Raw genomic sequence first — 23923 nt, 5'->3', positions numbered from 1 at the left:
ATGACTGACCCTGCAATGCATTAAAAAGTATTTTCACATTTTATCTTTACATGGCACTCTAGGAACTGTGAGGCAGAGATGACTTCCAGCAGGGAGGCCACGTGGTGTAGGGCACCTCCGCCACTGTCTGTACCTACCTTTTCTTTAAAAGCTTTGTTTATTGTCTGTCACTCCGCATGAGAACATATATTTCAGGAGTAGTGACAATGTCTGTTTTATCCATCGCTTCATCCATAATGCTTAGAACACAGATAGGAACCAATAAATGTTTGTTGAATGAATAAATAATAAATGAATGAATGAAAAAGAAGAACCTATATGAGCAAGGAATCTGGGAGAGTTTGGAGAGAGAAAGAAAGTGATGAGGATAGGTAACAAAGGACATAGGAGGATCCTATGAGAAAGGGAAAAAAGAGTTTTATGAAGTGTTACATGGGCCATGAATTGAATCTCCTCTAATTTTTCTTTAAACACGCACATAGAATCGGAATAGGTTTTTAGATTAAAACACCAAAACCGAAATGTTACTATTACAGTTTCCATTTCACAGATGAGAAAATTGAGGCTCGTTCAGTCTGGGAGATGTAGTTAACCCGAACTCAGAACTGAACACTAGTCTCCTGATGCCAAGCCACTGCTTTGCAGGAAAAAGTCTCTGCCTAAAGGAACAGTCTGAGAGTGACACTGGTGGGAAGGGAGCCCCACGGAAAAGAGAGAAGGGCAAGGGTGTGAGAGACCAGCCCAGACTCACAGGGTAGGGGACTAGAAACCATAATTCTACCTAAAACAGGCATATATCATTTGCCGTTGAAATTTGTATAAATAGAGCCTGAACTATCCCCTGGAAAACCTTAAACTTACCAAGGGCAACGACCTCAGCACACTATTAAGGACACACAATGGACTCGGTAAATACCCAGTGAACTGCATTGCTCCTGCACATCCATCTGGGAGGCGCATATAGCCCTCGCTAACTCCTGCCTCCTGGCCCTTTCTCTCCTCCTACCAATCAGCTGAATACCTGCCCCTCCAGAATCTCTCTCCCTTTAATTCCCCACTCCTGCCTTCAGGTGTTCAGTCTCTCACACACAGTCCAAGCGCTCAGATGCTATGCTCTGAGAGTTCTGAGCTCTCACCCTTCCCTGCTCTGTACTGTATAACCATTTCAATAAGTTAACTTCCTTAAGGGTAAGATCTACATTTTTATTTTCCAAGCCATGCCGATACTCATGTGCCTAATTCACTGTTTTTTTGTTTTGTTTTGTTTTGTTTTGTTTTTTTGTTTTGTTTTGTTTCCACATAACCCTAAATCCTAACAAGGTGTGAGTTAAATGAGGTTTCTGCAAGTGTACCAAAACACTGCAGGACATCCATTCAACAAATTTCTCCCGAGCACCTCCACGGGACAGGCACCACAGGTTCTGGGACAAACACCACAGCAAATAAGTGACGTGATCCCACCCTTGCGCACCTCACAGTCTCATGGGAAAGCATTATAGAATATGTAAAGAAGTATGATAGGATTGAATTAAGTGATTATTTACTGTTTACCGAATATCTCTTGAATGTGAAAAATGAGGAGTATTAAAAATGGGTAAAGCTGAGGAGTCTAAATGTTTGATTTTGCATCGTGGAAAAAAAATAGCCACTGGAGTCAGATTTAGAATTGAATTCCATTACTTAGAAAGACTCTTAATATAGCCGAGACTCAGTTTTACCACCTGGAAACTGGGGATAATCATGCAGGTTTGTCGTGAGGATAATATATGCAAACACACAATCCAGTGCCAGACGCTGTAAAGGCTCAGTGCATTGCATGTGGCATCCATTTATTGCAATTTTGTTTCACACCCAGTGTTGGATATGTGAGACTAGAGGCAAAAAAGATGAATGCAACCTGAAACAGTTTGTCCTTGTTTGAACAGAAAGAGGACTTGCCAGACCCAAAGGTAGTAGACCTGTATGAATTCCGCTTCAGTGACTTCCTCATCACAGAACACGAACTGATTAAGTGTGGACTACGACTGTTTTTTGAAATAAATGTGGTGGAGAAATTCAAAGTACCTGTCGAGGTCAGATGGTCTTTAATGTAAAATACTGAGTGATTCTCTTGCTGTACTTTGCTAATGTTTCCTGCAGTTCAAAAGATTAACTTCAGTTTGGATTTTAAATTATCATTAACTTTGTAAATATATCAGCTTAACCCCTGTAAATAAGACCAACCAATCTTTTTAGATAAGATTGTCACAGACCTCTTAACCTTTAGCATTCTGCTCCAAAGTCTGAACGGTGTTGTCTTCTTTTGGTAACAGGTTCTTACCAGATGGATGTACACCGTGAGAAAGGGGTACCGTTCCATCACTTACCACAACTGGCGGCACGGCTTCAATGTGGGTCAGACGATGTTCACTTTGCTGATGGTAGGTACAGAGCTCTGGAAGTCATTGTAAACCTGCACATTTCCCCTTTGAATATGGCGAGAACTGGAGATGGTTCATCAGTTTAGGTCAGTAATTTTGGAATTCATGGACATAATCTCATAAACCCTAACTCCCCTGTAGATGATGCCAGGCATGCGGGTGCCCCTGGGCACTTGGCTGGATTATCACTTTGACAATCATGTAGTTATCTCTTTAAAGGAAATTTCTGTTACCTGCTGGTTTGTTTTTTTCTTTTCAGTTACAGTTGACATACAATATGCTATTAGTTTCAAGTGAACAACATAATGATTACACACTTATATAACTTCCCAAGTGATCACCCCATAAGTCTAGTACCCATCTGACCCAGTACATAGTTATTACAATGTTGCTGACTATATTTCCTACGCTGTACATTATATCCCCATGACTGTTTTTATAACTGGCAATTTGTACTTATTAATCCCTTCTCCTTTTTAACTCATCCCCTCAACTACTCTTTCATCCTGCTGAGTTTTGTAATTGCCCAGAATGAGTTACAATTCTCAACAAGAAATAAAACCAGCTTGCTTTGAAAACAAAGCAGGTCTCCTTCTCCATTGCAGGCAGGACTCACTGCATGCACTGTACAGGTATATTGATTCAAGTAAATACATATGTAATTTTTAGACAGGAAGACTAAAGAAATACTATACGGATCTTGAAGCCTTTGCCATGCTCGCCGCTGCTTTCTGCCATGACATTGACCACAGAGGCACCAATAATTTGTATCAGATGAAGTAAGTGAACACACGTGGCAAGGTTGACAAGTGCTGATGATGTCTGAAGGTGTCTAAGGGGAGAATGAATGAAAAGCACCTTGCGGGCAGGTTTAGTTGTCAATATCTTTAATCTCCTTTAATCTGGAATCATTCCTCAACATTTTTGTGTCCTTCAAGATGTTGATGTTTTTGAAGAGTCTAGGCCAGTTTTGCAAAATATGATTCCATTTGGATTTGTCTGATTGTTTCCAAATTGCTAGATTCAGGGGAAACATTTTTGGGCAGAAATCCTACATAGAGGATATTGTGTCCTCAGTGCATTGTGTCAGGAGGCTCACGATGTCAATTTGTCCCATCATCTATGAGGTTAAATCAAACTCTTTGTGACTAATGTCTAGCTGATCTCTTTATGCAAAGGTACATTTTCTCCTTTGTGTTAATAACTAATCTGTGAGGTGTTACTTTGAAACTGGGTAAATATCTAACTCTCCAGTAACATTTGTTACCAGTGTTTTTAAACCCAAAGGAATTAAAGATACCACTCTTTTCAACTGGAATTGAGCTTTATTCATTTTTTAAAAAATCTCCAGCACTGACAGAGATTAGGTTTTTGAATACATGTTAAAATTATGATCAATTACAACATGGATCAGACATGGTTCCCTAAGTGGAGTAGCTGCTTTACCAGACCTGTTAGTGACTTGTTTGTGATGCCTCCCCTCCCTAAAGTTCTGCTCTTTCTGAAATAAAATAAAACTTCTCTACTAAGCTGACATCAATATTTCTTATTTCTTCTTTTTTTAAAATTATATATTCCATGTCTCCATAGTGAAGCCTCCACATTATCTATGTAGACCTTGTACCTCAGCCTCTCTGCATCTTTTCTTCTTTTCACCTTTTTATTTGTGACGTCACTTTCCCTTCTCAAACAGGAAGAATTGAAGAAAGGCAGAGTACCAAAGACCGAGGTCTCCACTTACACAAATCTGTGACCTAACCGTTAATAAATAGGAAATTTAAGTTTAAATTTATCTCACTGTTTTGGAGGAGAAAAGAAATGTTACTTTACAGTGATTTTCATTTTGATTCTTAGAAATTCTTAATGAACACTTTCTATGCAAATAATGTGTGGCTTCAACGGGTTTGCTCCATGTTCTGTGGGTCATAGTCTAGCACTGTGAACTCCAGGGAACTTTGTGATTTTACGTGCAGGGGATGAACCAAACTTCCTAGTTTAAACAATTTGATCATTTTAGTCATTCAGCAAAATCAGGGGATTTTAAAAAAGATTTATTGAAAGAGCATTTTCTCGTCTTCTAAATCTAAAAAATCTTTTCCAATATGTTACTTTCGACGATTTCACAAGCATTAGGAGAGAAGGAGAGGAAAGAAATGAAAAAAGTCCTCAGATAGTAAAGATTCTATATCGCATGGACTTAAGTAGAATCTTTAAAATGATGGCATATCCTTTTCCTCCTAGATCCACATCTCCATTAGCAAGGCTTCATGGATCTTCTATTTTGGAGAGGCACCATCTGGAGTACAGTAAGACTCTACTGCAGGATGAGGTACGTAAGCCTCTATCTAGGGCGGCTCACAGCTCTGGATCAAAACACTAACCCACAGAAAATGCTTGGAAAGAGGATGGCCTTGAGTTATGGAGGCTGACAGTATATACTTTTATTAAAGTCGATTGACAGAAATTGCTCTAGTGCAACAGTTTCTGAACAACCAAGTTGGAAGTAGCTAAGATAAAGGAGAAAAGAGCCATAGAAAGTTACAGAATCTCTGTGGGCCTGTGAAGAAAGAAGAAAAAGCTGATAGTGGATATGAAAAGGCCCTGTGCATCCTAAAGTCTATATAAATGTAAAGAGAAGAAATGGCTACACAGACACTGATTTTCTTATTCATTTATGATCACTTGCTGAGGGCAGGGTCTGTACCTTTGAGAAAGTCAAGCTTTGGTAGTAGATACAGGCATGAAATCAGGGTGTAAGACAGAATTAGACAACAGCCATCAGAGAAGTACTGAGAGATCCAGAGGGAGATGTCATAATCAGGAGTGGGCAGGGCATTGAGAAGAAGAGGGACAGATTCAGGGATGGCTTTACACAGGAAGTGGCTTTGAGCTTGATCTTGAATGCCCTTTGATTTGTACATATCATGTGCTACTAACATTCCATGAGAAGTAGTCATTCTTCTTCTCTTTTTCAATTTTATTTAAGGAGTATATAGGCTACGGAAAAGTTGTGGCTGTCATCTAATTATACTTTAAAAAAAATCTCTTGAGAAAGTTCCAAACCAAAACATTTATTAGTGGAGGGGAACACTGTTTTGTCACAGCAGAGAACTTGTTTAGAATCACACATGCTCATTAGGATAAGTAAGACCTCTCGAGAGTAGAGCTTTTCTCAGTTTTGATAATAATCTTTTATTAAAGACTCAGGAGAAGGAATACACAGAAATGTGTCCAGATTTAGAGACAAAACTACATTCTTTGAGGTAATGAAAAGCCAAGTGGGAAAACTATTAAGACAGAGCAACCAGGCAGAAAAATGGAAAAAAGAAAAAAAAAAATGACTCAAGTGTTTTTAATGGTCTGTGATTGATGCAGCACCCAGACCAACTGTGTCAGCTACTGATTTAGCAGGGCAGGGACAGGCAGGCTTTTAGAAACAGATCCTGGGCTTCTTCTCATACTGACCACTCTCTCTGGGGTCAGGGCCCAGGAATCTGCATTTTCAGTAAGAACTTTAATAATTCTGATGTACAGCCAGAACCTCTTCCTGCAGTGGGATTTATGCCATAAATATGATGATAATATCTGTTTTGCAAGAACGAAAAGGAGTAGAAGTGAAAGTAATTCAGAAAGAGTTGTTATTACTCAATTTGTTATGAGTCTTTGTTTTATAGGTTGTGACAATCTTATATTTTTGAGTCTGAATTTCTATACATCCCACTGATTATGTGATGCCACCTGCAGATTGTGTCAAATATAACTTTTATTATTTAAACTTGCTAAAGGAGAATATGTTTAAAAACTACAGCCAAATATTTAAATGCTTAACACTGGAAGGCTCCTCATATTCTGTATGTTTTTCCCTTCTGGGATTTGAGAGTTTAAAACGAGAGTTGTGGATTTTCATCTTAATTTTTTATATGTTATATACTCTGCAGTCTGAACTGTTTTGGGTGGCTATATAAAGGCTTATTATTCTTTCTAAAAAGGAATATTGCGTCTCGGTAATCTTTACCACCTTGGTAAGGACCTGTCTACAATGCTATTCAATCTGCTAATTGCAGACTTTTAGGGACTGTAAATAGAGTCGCTAGGCAATGCAATCACGGAGCTTTTTAAAAGCAGGGAAGTTGAGTGCTGAAAAAAATGAAATTTTTAGCCATCAGATGTTCTTTTTATATTTTTGGGAGACAATGCAGTTTTTGTTGTTGTTGTTGTTGTTTTGTTTGCTTTGTTTTGTTTTTTACTTTTTTGTATACAGAAATATTTACATTAAAAACTTTTAATTTTTTTAAATAAGGGAAATCTTTAGGATTTATCCAGCAATTTTGGCAATTTGTGGGCATGACTCAGACATTTTGTTTTGCATGTTATAAGGCTTTGACCTAATGTGTCCTTATGTTCCAGTAGAGTGGGATTCACTGCTTTGAGGATTAGAACCACCTGTATTCTAATCAGATGTAAATCCACTCTTTAACCTGAGTGAACAACTGGAAGAAAACTTGTTAGTCAAATTTGTGAGAGTATACATTTTAATATTATAATGTATTGTAGAAATGATGAAATAAATTGTTCAGCATAAACAACAGAACCCCTTTATTCTTCAAAACACTTCCTTATAAAGTGTATGATAATTCTATTTGTGCTTTTCGTACCAATTTCATCTTATACCAAAAAAGGCATGAAAAAGAAATTAAATATTTTGTGTATGGTCACCAGCGAGCTATGAATATGTTGGCAATCTTCTCTTAACGGGTATTGCACGTACCACCTCAAACACTAGAACTGCCTGTACCTTCCGTGGCCACCTCAGCTGGGAACCTTCATCAGAAGGAATTAAAGCCACTTCTACCTATTTCGATGTGCTACACAGAATTTATGTTTTTATTGCCACTTTAATAGTATGGGGAGAACAAAAATAGACTCTTTTTGTGAGCAAGTGGGGCCCAGCTGGAGTGGGGCAGGGGGTAGGCCTCCTCTCTTGTTCTGCTGCACCTGTCAGTACATTGTGTTTTCAGCACAATTCTCAAGAAAATAAATGAAATATTACATACTTACATATTTTTAATTGATTTAAAAATTGTAAAAATCACACATACCCACTATAAGAATTCAAGCAATAGGAAAAATTTCAAAGACAAATATAAAAAAATCACTGCAAATCTTATTGCTTAGAAATGGGTATCACATTAACATTTGATGAACTTCATTGCAGCCACCCTATGAATATATATACAGGCAGGATAGAGAGAAACAATTTTAGAAAAATGGGAATATATTATCCAAGCTATTTTTTAAAGTCAGAATTATGTTTTTTTTATCAGCTTTGTTGTAGTATAATATGTGTACAATAAACTGTACCCCTTTAATGTGTACAATTTTGTAAGTTTTTGCAATTTTATACACCTGGGAAACCCCACCACAATCAAGATACAGAACATCTCTGTCACAATGGTTGCTTATGCCCTTTTGTGGTCCATGCCTGTCTCCACTCTCAGCCCTAAGCAACCATTGAAGTGCTGTTAGTCACTATAGATTAGTTTGAATTTTTTAGCATTTATATAAGTGTAATCATACAATAAGTACTCTTGTGCTAGCTTCTTTCATGCATTATAATAATTTTGATAATTTGTCCACGTTGTTGCATATATCAGGGATTCATTTCTTTCTGTCACTGAGTAGCATTCCATTTGTCTTAAATAAAATGTATATAATTTCACTTGAATTTAACAGAAACATTTTGGAAATTGAAGGAATTGCATCAGATAACTGTCTTTATTGCAAGAGCTATTAGTTCTTAAAGAGCCCTCTAAAATGAATAACAAATGACTATGGGAAATTACGAAAAACTATGGGAAATTATGAAAACTATAGCATTTAGATGTTTGATATTTTAAACTATATGTGTTAACTTTACACTAGCTGTTAACTTCCTGTTATGTATCAAGAAACTGTGTACTTTTACTTCTTCCCACGTCTCCACCTCTGTTTGTAAGGTATTCATTATCATTAGTATTTATTTTACCACTATCAGTATATCTAAAATTCACATCTTGCTCTATAATTTCCATAACCGTTCATTACTAATTCTACTTTTCACTGGGCCCAGTACTTAACATCAGTTGTCTTACCATGGCTCCTCCACTCTCGTTTATTATACTTTGACTCACATCTTGATTGGTTAGATTTTTGTCATCTGTCTAAGAGATGCTAATCTAAGTACATGCTTAAGACTATTGCTTGTTACATTTGTTTTTGAAGGTCAGTTTGGCAATATGTAAAGGTCTTGGGTCACACTTTCTTTTTCTTAGAAAGTAGAGGGCCTTGCTCCAATGACTTTTGGCATTAAAGCATTGCCTTGAAAAGGTATATATAGCCAGTCTGATTTTCTCCCTAGTATGTGAATTGCTTTTTCTGCATAGATCCTCAATGACTCTTTATTCTAGTAACTTTACATGAATGTCTTGATGTTTTTCATTCTGCATTGGGTTTTTTCTTAACTATGTGTTATATATATCATCTACAGATTTTTTTTAATTTCAGGGAAGTTTTTTTTCATTGTGTCTTTGAACATTCTTCTAATACACTGGGAACACCAATTATTTATATGTCAAGTCTCCTTTGCCATTCATATCTATTATATTTATAGCCATTTTTATATATTTATTCTTTTCCTTTGTGTTTTAATTTCCTCAATCATACGTGCTGTGTCGTATGCTTCCGTTTCAGTTGTTTACTCAATTGGATAGTGTTTAATGTGGATTTAATCAACTATAATACTTCTTTTTTCAGTCCCATTTTTCTCATTCTACTACTGAGCTTTGCTAGTTCATTTTTTATTTTACTGTTGTCGTACAATATCCTCTTAAATTCTTGTGTTTTTGAGACTAAGAATTATTGGTGTAAATTTTTCACGTTTCATAAGTTATTTTCTTTGATATATTTTTCATCTGCTTTTTATTTGTCTTCCTTTCTTGTTTTTTCTTGAAGTCTGGTGTGTGTGTGTGTGTGTGTGTGTGTGTGTGTGTGTGAACAAACTACACTTATTTATTCAGTCATCTATTGAAAACTACTTACATTACTTCTGATTTAGAACTACTATGTAGAGTGCTTCTATGACTATCTAGTACATGTCTTTTCGAGAACATATGTGCACATTGTTTGGTATATGCCCAGGAATGGAATCGTTTGACCATAGGGTGTGCAGATGTTCAGCTTTAGCAGATACTGACAGTTTTCCCAAATGGTTCGACTCATGTACATTCCTATTGACAGTTCATTCTAGTTGTTCTACATCTCTCCAATACTTGGTACTTTCCATCTTTCTCATTTTAGTCATTCCGATGGGGATGCAGTGATATTGCATTGAATTTAATTTATATCAAATTAAATAACATTGTTTTATACATATGAACTACATTTTCATGTTTATTGGCCTTTTGAAATGCTCATTTTGGAGTTGCTCAACTTTGCTTTCAATTTGATTGATAGGAATTCTTTATATATTCTGGTTTACATGTCTTTTGTTGGATATGTGTATTGCAAATATCTTCTGCCTCTCTGTGAATTGCCTTTTTACTCTCTCAATGGTGGATTTCAATGACCAGTCTTAATTTTAATATAGTCCAATTTGATCATTTTTTTAAGATTGGTTCTTTTTTACCCTCTTAAAAGAATTTTTGCCTACTCAAGACCATGGAAATATTTTTCTCTAAAAGTGGTATTATTCTACTTTTCTCATTTATATCTACAGTCCTTTTACAAATTAATATAAATGATGTGAGGTAAAGATTAAGATACATTTTTCTTTCCATGTGGAAATCCAGTTGACCCAGCACCATTTACTGAAAAGGTCACCCTTTTCCCACTACACTTAAGTGACACTTTTGTCACAAATCAGATAATTGCATAGGTGTGACTGTTTCTGCACTCTCTGTTCTATTCCACTGGCCAGTTTGTTTCTCCTTCGTCAATACCATGTTATCTTATTTACTATAACTTTATAGTAAGTTTTGATTTCTTAAAGTCTAAATTCTCCAGCTTTGTTCTCCTTCAAGACTGCCTTGGCTTTTATTAACCCTTTGCACTTCCATATGAATTTTAAAAGCAGTTCGTCAATTTACAAAAGCACAGACGTACACAAACCTGTTGGCATTTTGGTTGGAGTTGCATTGAGTCTATAGATTCTTTTTCATTCTTGTGGTCTTTATGGAGAGGTTTTATGCTGTTTCCTTTTGAAAATTACTCATCCCTTAGTGGAACCAGCTATCTGTTGAAGAATTCTGTTGGAGGAAGGGCAGGGATGAGCTGAGGAAATCTTCAGTTCCTGATTTATTGTCTCAAACACTGTCTCATCAATTCTATTTCCTTTGTCTGGGGAACACACTTCTTTGATTTTGGCTGAGGCTCATCTTGAACAAAGTCCACAAGTTATAGGCTCTCTGTGTTATGATGTAGCCACTGATGTCTGCCTTCTCCCTTCACTCTTGTTACTTATGGCTAACTTTTTGTTCTAGGAGACTAAGTAGTTGGAGTCAATACAAATGTATACCAGCATAGCTTTTGCATCAACTTCTCTCCTGCTGTTCTGTAGTGTCAAACTAGGTCTTTGAGGGATATCCTTACTTCTGTGTGCTGTCCATATACTGAGACCCTTTGCTCTAATTAAAGGATCACTGGCTTTGTTTTCCATTATTTAAAAAGCACTTGCATGTGTGTATATGTGTTTACTCCTGAATTTTCCCCAAAATGTTTAATGGAGCTTCACAAAATACATTTAAGAAAAGAAAAAGAAAATAAAGGCTAATGGAAAAAAATTTTTTAATGTATGTAAAGGCCCAAAATGTACACAATGAGGTATAAACATTTATTAGACATGGGCTACGATTTGGTCAAGAGCTTTCCAGCATCTAACATAAAAACAGAAGCAGTTTATGAATGGTAAATATACAATGCAAAATATATATGACTTACAGTTGAATTGTACACTGGAATCTTACTGGATTTCGTTAATAATGTCACCATAATAAAAAATTAAAAAATTTAAAAATTTTAAAATAATAATAATATGGTGAGGTGCCTGCTCCACCTCACCATATTAAAAGATGTACAGTGGCCCCTACTGGCTTAAATTCTAATTAAAAACTGTGCAATAGGTAAAACAAACAAACAAACAAAAAAACGGAAGCAGTATCTTTTATATAAACCTATATCCATAGCTTTAAAAGAAACCACTTAGAAACTCTTCCTTTAAGAACGTTAGCTGTAAAAGGAAGGGGATAAAAAAATACAGAATTAAGAAAGGGTTTTTCAATTAATAGACTTGTACATGTTTTTAGATCAAAGTGAAAATGAGTGAGAAAAAAAGCTGAGAGTGAAATTCAGGTGTATTGTGCTATGTATAAAAAGGTAGTACTGAAAAGTTGAATGTATACCCTTTTTCCTTAATTATACCACTTTTAAAAGTATGTCATTTTAAAAAATCCAATATTGATTACTTTGTAAAGTAAAAGAACTTTTGACAATCTATCAGCTTTAATACAGCTGTTTTTTTTAAATTTTGATTTAAAATTTAAATCAAAATTTAAATTTTGACTTAAATGGAGTACAACAGGGTTAGTCATATTTATTTTTATATTTCTCTTTATATGTAACTTTTTCTCTCACACATATGTATACTTAGCTAATAGCAACAGGTATCCAGGTTCACAAATATAAGAAACATACATTAAAATAATTGGTGCATAAAAAATAAATATTGATTTATTTGGTCAATGGTTAAAGATTATGTACTCTGTACAATCTGACACTTGGTTAAGAAGTTAGAGAAAGGAAGTTCTATTCTATGGGGTTATTTATTTAAATTCAATAGCCTGTTTTGCTTCTCACCCACCTCCATTCTATAATGATTTTATTTTGCTCTTTTTTATATAACTTTTTGTTTAATTTTATTTTTTAAAATTACATATATTTAAGGTGTACAAAATGATGTTTTGATATACATAGTAAAATGATTACTAGTCCAGCTAATTAACGTATCCATCTCTTTATACATTTACCTTTTTGTGTGTATGTGGTGAGAACTCCTGAGATCCACTCTCTTAGCAAATTTTCAGTATACGATAAGTATTAAAATGATTCATATGTTGACATTAATTTGTCTACAGACTTAAGGCATGCCCCTCATTTTCCCTCCTAGTACAGCAATCAAGGATGACTTTAAATGTCATTGGATCTGCAAAGTATATGTCAGAATCACATAATATACATTACTTTCAGAAGATAAAAATGTACATCGACAAATAAAGACAGTGACTCACTGAAATAAACATGCCATTGAGTCACCACCAGTCCAAAGGAAGGCCACCATGGTAATAAAATAAGGGACAGGTTAAGTGGGATTAAAATTACAAATGCCCACTTACTGTTTTTTTCATCCTGGCTAATCCAGACCAGTTTGAAAATAGCCTATATCCAGAAGATTTGGTTCAGAGATTATGGACTGATGTGTCCAAGAGGCTGCTGTGAACTGTCTCAAGAAGTTGATTTTGGTCTAGACAAACTTTATTTCGATTTACTGTACTTTGGAGTGTTCAACAGCCATTTCTTTATTCTATCAATTTAAAAAGACTAACTATAGTTGCTATTATGAACTCATTATTTTAACAAAAAATATCACAGCTTCCTTTTCCATGACTTATGTCTGCTATGTAAAATACCCTTTTTCTTGTCCTGTAAGTTGTTATAAAAATATGACTTAAGTGAAGGTTTATATAATAAATAGTATAGTATGTACCTAAAACTTGAGTTCTTGTCTCTGTCTTGCTTTCTAATATTTTGATCTCCTGGAATGACAGAGAGCCATATTTGGTCCTGGGTTTGCAATTCTATTTTAACTTGGAGCTAGCCTCAAAACTTTATATAAAACAATGATACAGCCATTGTAGCAATTTATAGTTTTAAAATGCATTTGTTATCATCTCATATGAGTCAACATTCCACAAATATTTATTAACCATAGACTAAGTGCTAGACAGTTAGGCAGGGTAGCTGTTATTATCCCCATTCGTGAGAGCAAATACAGATGTTAAGTGACATGTCCAGGATTATACAACTACCAAGTGGTGAATCTGGGAACTGAACCTGGAGTCATTGTTGAAAGGCAGTGTAGTGCCATGCTGCATTGGTTTAGATACCAGTGCTGCCATGTACTCACTGTTTAACTTTGAGCAAGTAATTTAACTGTGTTGTGGTTTGTTGTGAGATTAAGAATATTTATAAAGCACTTAGAACAGTGCCTGGTAAGTCGTAAGTATCATGTGTTTGCTATTATTATTTGGTGCTTAGTTCAGTATTCTTTTCTACATTATGCTACCCCTAACTCTACATAAGTTAATAGCATATTTCTTCTTTTTTTCTAGTGGAATTTTTCTGTATTTCATAACTGTCAACTTCATTTGGCAAAACCACTATACATCCATCCTTTGGCCTCTATGCCTTAAATGGTTTATTTAGACCAACTTGTTTTATACTCTGGTTTTTTAGAACACTAAGTAATGAATAAGAGCCACATGTGAAGAGGTTATTAGTTAAGTCTTCTTCAAATATAACTGCAAAAAAAGATTTTAAGAACAACTTGGGAGGATTTCATTATTTTTCCTACATACACGACTACTAGTGTAATTTGCAGTTTTTAAATTTTCCAATAGTTTCTATGATCACTCTGAAATTACCTGGTAGATGATTCAACATGTCTAACAATTGGATATCTACCAGACCTTCTTTGTTAAAGCTCTTCAATTAATACAAACAATTCTTTAATATATTATCATTTTTAAATGGTCCCAGAAGAAAACACTTATTTATTCCCAAATCTCATACATTGATTACATAAACATTTGCTAATAATATCTATTCCTATAGCTTAAATTAAATTATTATTGAAAGTAGAGAGGTTTCTTAATTCAAGAGATAAAAATTGAAAGCAAAACAGCGAAAGAACTAGTATTTCTTCTTTCAATAAGAGAATAATCTTAATTTGTGTTAAGCATAGTTTGGTTTGTTTGTTGAATCAAAGGCAAATTAACGATTGCACTTTATTATGAATTTTCGTCTTACAGAGTTTAAACATCTTCCAGAACCTAAATAAACGCCAGTTTGAAACAGTTATTCATTTGTTTGAAGTTGCAATAATAGCAACTGACCTGGCTTTATATTTCAAGTAAGTACAGAACTTCCTTATACTGCCTTCCATAAATGATCCATTGCATTGAAGTTGAAAGGCAATTATTCACATACATATTTATTCATTTTCCTTTTGGATTATCAATAGAATACCTTCAAGATGACTGACCGTGAATACACTAGACATCTAGAAATATATTTTAAAAATGTAAGCCCCTAATACTAAGTAATTTGTTATCTGAAGAAGTTCGAATTGAAGAATATTCAGCAAAATTGATGCATTGTCGGAAGAGTGATCCCACAAAACTTTACAAGGTAGAGTTGTGTCCTGGTGGATTCACCATGGGCTGGAGTCCGACATTTGATCCTGTCAGAGGGAGACAAGGATCTTGATGATACTGATACATATTAATCAGACTCACAGAATTCTGAGCAGCGTGCCAGCCTATTTATAATAATAGTTACCAAGGAGACTAGACATGCCAAGCTTCTGTGTATTTTCTTATCAGGGAACCATAAAATTGCTTGGTGAAAATGAATTAGAACAAAGAGAACCAGTTATAAGATCAAAATATTTAATGACTTGGATGACTGATCCTTCTTAATTAAAAATTTAATTATTAAGTAGTTCAAACATGAGGCAGATACTTAGAATAATATAAATGATACCCACATATCCATAACCCAAATTCAACAAATGTTAAGATTTTGCCACAACTGTCTTAGGTCTCTCTTATTTTTTAAGGAGAAAAAAATGATGAAAGTGAGGCCTCCCACCCCGACTCCACCATAAAAACCCCTCCCCTCTTCCTCACAGATATCACCATCTTGATGTTGATGTGTATTTGTCCTTTCCATACATGTTTTAATATGGCATTTTGAAGTGTATCTTAAAATTTTCCATAAATGGTATCATACTTTACATGCCTCTCTGCAACTCACTTTTTTCACATTTTTTTTTAAAAGATTTACCTTGGTGGTAATTGGAGATCCAGTTCCTTCATTTTAAGTGTATATGCAACTACATGAATATACATAATTAATTTAGCTGTTCTTCTATTTATATTATTTCTAATTTTTCATCACTGCCTATATTAGATTATCCTTTTATATATATAAGAGTTTCTCTAAAGTACATATCTAGAAATGGGATTGCTGTAGGGTTTGCATATTTTCAATTTTACACCACATTGAAAACTACACCCCTGGGTCATTGTGGCAATTTAAACTCCCACCAGTGGTATACAAGAGCTCTTGTTATCCCCTATCTGGACTGCTCCTGATTTGGACACATTTAAATCTACTTATTTATTTTGTTAAGCTGAGTGTGAGATGTTATCTTATTGTTCAAATTTGTGTTTTCTTGTTTATCAGTGGGCTTGGAAATCTTTTCATGTATTTTGGGTCCCAATTTTTTTTATTGGTTTTATGCTTTATAATATCTCATCACAGCTTGTGGCCTTTATGTTATGATCTCTTCTTTCACATGTAACTTTTAGCTGTAATGTCTTCAAACATATCAGGTTTTTTCCCTTTATGTCTTATGCTTTTTCTGTCTGAAACTCTTGCTACGCTAAGATTACATGACCATTCCCTGTTCTCCTATCCCCTGGTCTCTTAAATACATTATGCAAACATATGATGCAAAGTGGGAACGTGAAATCGAAAACACATATTAAAGATACCTTTTTATTTCTGGTCTTATATGCTAAAACTATTGCATAGCTGTATCTTTTTTAGGAAGAGAACCATGTTTCAAAAAATTGTTGATGCCTGTGAAAAAATGGAAACTGAAGAAGAGGCCATCAAATATGTAACCATTGATCCGACCAAAAAAGAGATTATCATGTGAGTAGTTAGAATTTTATTCCTGTTTTGTAAAAAAAAATAACTTATTTTGTATTTCTTTCTATTTTAACAATTTTTATTTTCTTCCAAAGGGCAATGATGATGACTGCATGTGATCTGTCAGCTATAACCAAGCCTTGGGAGGTACAAAGTCAGGCAAGTACAGTTATATTTTCTATCACACTCACAGGCATTGTATAGGTCCCATGTAAAAGTGAGCATGAAGATATCTGGCAACCTCGGAATTTTATTATAGCTATCAATTATATGTCTATAATTTTATAAGCAATTATCTTTCATTATCCTAAACTTGTCCTCTCAAACAATTAGTTTATAATTTAAAAAGAAGAAAAGAAGAACTCGAGAAGTTAAGACAAAAGTAAAATGTTCCCTGGTGGGTTTCTGTTAATAAAGAATGGCAAATAGCTTTCAAGAGCTCACACATGTCAGTAAGACAATAGGTTTTTTTCATCAGGCCCAGAACAAGACAAATAGTGGAAATACTGGAAAGAAAATGCTTTCTTGAAAGAATTCCTTATTACTGAATAGGCTGTAAAGAGTTTATATACAATTATTCAAGGCTTGTCTGATTTTTTTTTTCAATGGAGGCACAAGAGACAAAGATGAATCATCAGTGCTTTCCTCTATCAAGAGTGGCTCCTATAATCTTTTCGTCGATGTGCTATCAATTATTAGAAGGCACTGTGAGTTCATGTTTATCAGTGCCTTCCACAGAAGTTCTCACCAACCTTGAGTAGTGAGAGTAGGGAGCCGCTAGTTTACCACTGGATTTCTTACTAGTTAATTGGATGAAAGAAGCTTCTTTTTCTCTCAGTAACTACTAGGAAAAACTCTAAGCAGAAGAGAGGCCACAATTCACTGGGTTCAATTATAACTGTGGATTGTGTTTGTAAAGATAGAATAATTAGAACCATCAAGTCCAAAACCAAATACTTGTGCTCCTTCCACCCTGACATGCCTGTGTTTCCTCCTCTATTCTTCATCCATACAATCACTCAAGCCAGAAACGTAGAGTCTTGCTTGAGTCCATCCTCCCTGTTTCAAAATCATTCCTGCCTATCAGCCTTGCTACAACCTCCATTCAACTCAGCCTCCCAAGTGATCCTTTCTCATCATCAACTCCCTAACCTTCTTCTGCGCTGCTGTTGGGACTGTTTATAAACAGAGCTCTGCTCAGCCATTCTACTGCTTAAACACCTTCTGAACTCACGGTTGCTGGAGGTTTTCAAGCTTTTTTAAAATAAGTCAAGTCCATTATCTCCCCACAAAAAGTTATACACAGATTGCTTTATAAAAGAAAAAAAGTAACATTACTTTAGCTTAAATCTCTCTTAGCCTCCACCTTCTCAGGCTGCTAGTGCAGGAATCCTAGGGCTCAAGGGGTAAGAACCAGTGGCCTAGAGAATCTAGTTCAACCTTCCCAGCAAAGCTTACATGGCCAGTCACTATCTGTCCTTAACTTATACTCCCCGGTTCATTTCTCATCACTCTCTCCCATGTCACTGCCTCACACTCTAAGCTCCTACTCACATGAGCTCTGGACATTCAATTTTATCTGCATACAGTCTTCCCCACTTTACCTGGCAAACTACTATTCATCCTCAATAACAACATAAAGGCAGCCTCCCTCTTCTATGAAACTTATCTTTACTCCCTTCTCCTTGATCCATAGCACTTCATACTATCACTGCTATAACGCTTACCACACTGCTGATATGACTGTCTTCACTAGACTAAGAGCATCTTAAAGAAAAGGGGCACATCTTTTTTTTTTGTAAGCAAGCTAGTTTTATTGAAAGCGAAAGTATATTCTTAAAAGGGAGGGCCGGCTGCAAAGAGAGGTCAGCCAAAAATATCATATCTTATTCTTCTTGGCAAGCCTGGCTCATGCCTATGTAAGTCAGCTAGTAGGTGTTCAATAAACTTGATATTGTGTTTTTTTAAAACTACATAAGTTCACCCTCAAATATCTGCACAGTGTAATCAAGTAAAGCCGTGTTCCAGTCTCTGTGTGCATATGTGTGAGTGTGTGTGAGTGTACATGCACATGTGCAGATTTATGTTAGATGCTAATAAATAAGCAGGACAAGAGGAGGACTTGGGAAGCTTTAGAGCTTGAAGCATAATGTAATAGAATTAAACATGTTCCCATCTCCCCTTTTTATTGTTGAGAGGTGGAGGCAATAGCAAATAGGAGGGAGGCACTCCCGGAATGAGTCTGGAACACTGAAGTAGGAAGAGAAATCTCCCTTTCCCATTTCAACAGAATCTGTAAATGACATCTTTTTAAAACCAAAGAGCATATGGTATGACAATACCACAAATGTTAACTATAAACCCTATTCTTAAATGTCACTCATATTAATAAAATGTGTATTCTCTATTAATAGGTTGCTTTCATGAACCAAGTCTTTCTTATTTGCAGGTAGCACTTCTGGTTGCAAGTGAATTTTGGGAACAAGGAGATTTGGAGAGAACAGTGTTGCAGCAACAACCTATTGTAAAGACCTTGACATAAAAATGCACTAGTTATTAAAAATTATCGATACGAATCAGTCTATTTTGTTCACTGAGCCTTAGAAAAATATCTTTAAAGGATTTATTTCTCTTTCCAGCCTATGATGGACAGAAACAAAAAAGATGAACTACCTAAACTTCAAGTTGGATTTATTGATTTTGTTTGTACTTTTGTATATAAGGTAAGTAAACAAATTATTTGAGAAAAATATATAATCATCTAGATGAGAATTTTTCTTTCAAACTGTAACCAAAATAAAAAAGGCACTTACATGGAAAGCCATGAGGGGTGTCCCTATTTCTCCAAAGTATTATCTTAATCTCTCATTCAGGGCTGGAATAAAAGGAGAGACAACTCGGACATGAGCAAATTGAACAGACTGATTTAAGCAGGCAAGGAAGACAGCACTTGTCTTTCCTCATTTCCAAGGCACTGAATTAGCTCATTCTTGCAGCTGTGAGTGCTGCAACAATTCCTTACAGCTTCCTGCATATAAAAGTACTGAATATCAACCATTTAAGTAGTTTTTGACCTAAAATTCTCTGTAGGAGTTCTCACGATTTCACAAAGAAGTCACACCAATGCTGAATGGTCTTCAGAATAACAGAATCGAATGGAAATCCCTAGCTGATGAATATGATGCAAAGATGAAGGTAATCGAAGAGGAGGTGAAAAAGCAGGAAGAAGGAAACACAATTGAAAAAGGTTAGATGGAATTTGTTTTGCTTCTTGTAAGTAGCCAGAAGTCAGGCAGAGCTTAACCTCACACAACAAAAGCACAAAAAGTAAATGCTAACAGGGGACTTGCTATACACACTGGGTTATTTTAAGAAGCTTCTTAGTGGTTTTCAGGTATTTTCCCCCCAAAACAAGATCTTATGTATAATTCCAGATGGAATTGACTGGTCCGGCTAAAGCAGGGGTTGGGGCTTGGCTTCTTCATTCACTCCAGAAGGTAGCTCCTGAGGTATCTCTGCAGAGTAGTGAAGTTTTAGAAATATGAAAGCCATAGAATTGGTGAGATCTAGGTTAGGTGAGAAAGCGATTTTAGTTCCAACACATGCATTAACTGTGAGACTTTGAGCGACTTGCTTAACCTGAGCTTAATACTCCTTTCTATATAATGACAAAATTTTATACATCTCCTAGAAAATTTAAGGAAGCCCTACATGTAAAATAAGGAATGAGGTGACTTGATGGGTACACTAATGCTGCCTGTGCCTCAAATATCTCCATACAATCGTTTTTCCTGATGAAATTTTTACTCCTAAAGTCACTATTAGGTTTAACCCATTTGCCGTTTAGAAAAAAAAAATGCAGCTCGCTGCCAGCATTAATTTCATATAAACACGCTCTTTGAGGCTGAAGCAAATCTGACTGGTTCTCAGTGTGAAAATAAAATATAAAAACTGTTCTTGGAGTTATTTCTAAATGGAACTTGTCTCTCAGCCTAATGTAACAGAAATGTGTACATAAATTGGATTCACCAAACAAATCTTTGGCTAACTGTTTGAGAACGATGTTAACATCGCAAGTAGGAATGCTACGTTTTCTAGGATTTGACATTTTCAGCGACCAAGAATTACTGTATTTTGTAAATAGAAATACCACTACTAAAACCAGAATGCTATAAATAGAATGATGTTATTTGTTTCCAAAGACTATCAATATACTAGAGACAAACGAAATAACAAACGCGAAATATTTTGTGGCAAACTTTGGGGGTACGGTTAGGACTATAATCCGTGAGTTATCTGGGGGTAAACACTGCAGTTGCAAGCACGCTGCTGGCAAGTATTCTTGGGGCAAATGGGAAATGGATTAACATCTTCGGAAAGCCTCTGTTAAGATGCTCAGATCAACCACTAGTTCAACAGATGTCTCAAAATGTCATCTTTAAAGTGGAATGCTAATGTGATAGCTTCATATTTTGTCTTGAGAGTTCAGCACTCAAAAAAAAGGTTTTGTAGGAAATTCTTATAGTTTGACAAAGAAATCATCTCTATCTGGAAAGGCCTTATAAAATGGAAGATACATTTCTTTTAGAAGGTTCTATTATGTTCATACAGACTTCATAGAGGAAGAAAGTATTTTACTTAAAAGGTTAAGGTTGTCTTTTAACAGAATAAAAATAGAAGTTTCTGACTCCTTGAAATCCATTCACTTACATACTTATCAGGTGTCTATTTGGTACAAGGCCTTCTGTGTTAGGTCCTAGGGATCATGGGGTTCTTACTTCACAGATCTTACCATCTGGGAGGGAGCTGTATATTAAACCATAAATGAATAATTGGTTATCTAACTATATAATAGAGAGGTGACATGAGGTGTACACGTGGGGCAGAGGGGAAGGCTTTCCTGAAGAAGGATGATTATTCTAAACACTACACACAGTAGTCTTTGGCTAAGCAAAGAGTAGGGGTTGGGAAGGAACAGAATATGTACAAAGGACTTGAAGAGGTAATAAGCTTGGTGCAACTGAAGAACTTAGAGTGGTGTAGCTGAAGTCTAGAGAGAGAGAAGGCAAAGTACCAGATGAAGCTGGTAATGTAGGCAGCTCTGCCAGATAGTGTGTTGCCTTGAATGCCTTGCTAAGGATTTGTCCTCCAGAAGAGTAATGGAAAGTCATTAAAGGGATTTAAATAGGAGAGAGATAAAATCTAATTTGCACTTCAAAAAGATGACAAAAGTGGAATTTTACTGAGCAAGTGAAAGCAGGTTATTTCTTAACACAATTAAATTTTATCTTTATCTCAATTTTATAAACAGAATATCAGGTCCTTTAAGTGGCTCCTGACATTTTTTTAGTATCCACTGTATTGGACATGGATCTTCTATATGTGCATAAAAAATTACTACTGAAATTTTTTCCTACTACACTGAGAAGTCTCTGTGAACTAGGAACATCACATCTCCAGGCAACAAGCTTTGTGCCTGGCACAAAGCAACAACTCAGATTCCCAGATTGTGTAGTACACTGGTTCTCTTTGAGAAACAGATGCTGTAACTGGCTAATCATTTATTAGATTCTATTTTTTAGATGGAATGGTTCTGAGCATGAATTCAAGTTTTTAAATGGTCAAATCTTTAATATCTGCTGTAAGTTAAAACTATTAGGCTATAAAGTTGATGCTAATATGTTTGAATAAAAATACTATATATCCACTGATATCCAATACCATGTTTTTCCTTTTTACTAGCTACAGAAGATTCAGGAGATGGTGATGACAAAAAGTCCAAAACATGTCTAATGTTGTAATGTAATCCAGTTGGCATAAATGTCAAATATTGTTTGCACTTTTGAAGAAAAACAGAAAATATTTTTTAAAACTGCAGCAAATTTTATTCAGCAAACCATCAACCAGCAGAGTAAAAGGAGCTTCAGTTGTGGCACATCTCTCTTGTGACTATCAAGAAAAAATATATTTCTAACCTGAAAACCCCAAGGGTAAAATAAAGTTCAACGAAAGTGCAAACTAAGGTGAAAATGGGTAATTTTTTTTTTTTTTTTGGTGCCAATTCGTTTTAAATTAAAAATATATAATCCTGAAACTGATCACCAATTCTTTTTTTTAAAGTTCTTATTGTGCTTACTTTGGCAGCACATATACTCAAGTTCTTATTAATTAGATTCATTTGCTAGGGCTACCATAACAAAATACCACAGATCGGGTGGCTTAAACAACAGAAATTTATTTTCTTACTTTCTGGAGGCTGGAAGTCCAAGATCAAGATTTTGGCAGGGCTGGTTTCTTGTGAGGCCTCTCTCCTTGGTTTGTAGATGACAGTCTTCTCCCTGTGTCTTTACATGGTCTTCCCTCTGTGTGTCTGTGTCCTAATCTCTTCTCATAAGGACATATATTGAATTAGGGCCCACTCAAATGACCTTATTTTACCTAACTTACCTCCTTCCATGCCCTATCTCTAAATACAGTCACATTCGGAGGTACTGGGGATTTGAATTTCAACATATGTCTACTGAACTTCAACGTGTGACACAATTCAGTTCATTAACATTAATTGTGATTTATACTTCAAGTCCCTTCCTGAACTAAAAATCAACATGTCTTAAGAGTAAATACAGTATAGAATGTATAATATGTAAATGCTATATAGAAAACAAAGAAAAAGGATGTCAAATGTTATTCCATCTGAAATGCGTATCATCCCTTTCCTTTACTTTTTATCCTTGATAATGGAATGGTAAAGACCACACCGCTTTTAGCTTATAAAGCATGTCTTTATCCTATGCCCACCCCTCTCCATAAGTCTGAAATCAATTATTTGATGTGTAACTAAGAAATTTTTAATATTCAGAACTATTCTTCTTAGTGAAAGAATTATCACTTTATAAGACATTATCTGGATAATCCCAATGCAAGTTAAATCAGCTAACATCATACATTGTTAAGCAGCGTGTGACTTGAGTATGTAAGAACTTCACTATCAAAAACCATTTCAAAGGACTTCGACAGAAGTTACTTTAAAAAAAAATAGTTACTAGAATGCTCTACTAGGCATTCTATATGTTGACTTGTCAAGAAAAAATAAAGACAACAGAATACTTCTACTACATGGTGTGTGTCTGGACATCAGAAAAATTTAAGATTTCGTCATTTACTTATCTATAAACACAGACCAAATTAGGAAACAGACCAAGTAACAAAAATTACACCATGGTTTTTTTTTGTCAAAAGATATCTAAATTACAATGAATTGAATGATGACCTATGAACCTCAAATGTTTTGTTATACAGGAGGTATTAATTTTAAGCAGCAAAGAAATGTCACCATTTGTTATATTTCTACAAGTTAAGTACTTAGAATCCTGATTGCTGCTCTCACTTTAGAATATAAGGTCCATAACATGAAAGATTTTGTCTGTTTTGTCTGTTTTGTTCATAGCTCTCTCTTGGCACCTAGAGAATGCCTG

General features: G+C 35.3%; 1 protein-coding gene across 1 annotated transcript in view; it reads left to right on the top strand.

Moving 5' to 3' along the window:
* The window catches only part of PDE6C (phosphodiesterase 6C), a 41654-nt gene extending 19131 nt beyond the window's left edge, over nt 1–22523 (top strand). Inside the window, exons 12-22 of the mRNA XM_039871708.1 lie at nt 1926–2072; nt 2313–2420; nt 3090–3199; nt 4662–4749; nt 14540–14640; nt 16344–16451; nt 16544–16607; nt 18898–18972; nt 19088–19171; nt 19539–19695; nt 22191–22523. Coding sequence (XP_039727642.1) covers nt 1926–2072; nt 2313–2420; nt 3090–3199; nt 4662–4749; nt 14540–14640; nt 16344–16451; nt 16544–16607; nt 18898–18972; nt 19088–19171; nt 19539–19695; nt 22191–22249 — 1101 coding nt within the window. The 3' untranslated portion in view covers nt 22250–22523. The remainder of the gene's footprint in view (nt 1–1925; nt 2073–2312; nt 2421–3089; nt 3200–4661; nt 4750–14539; nt 14641–16343; nt 16452–16543; nt 16608–18897; nt 18973–19087; nt 19172–19538; nt 19696–22190) is intronic.
* The last annotated feature ends 1400 nt before the right edge of the window (nt 22524–23923 follow it).

This window comes from Pteropus medius, unplaced genomic scaffold, assembly GCF_902729225.1.
Source record: "Pteropus medius unplaced genomic scaffold, Ma_sr-lr_union100, whole genome shotgun sequence".
NCBI lineage: Eukaryota > Metazoa > Chordata > Mammalia > Chiroptera > Pteropodidae > Pteropus > Pteropus medius.
The sequence above is the reverse complement of the archived record's forward strand: the minus strand, read 5'-3'. Positions and strand labels throughout refer to the sequence as shown.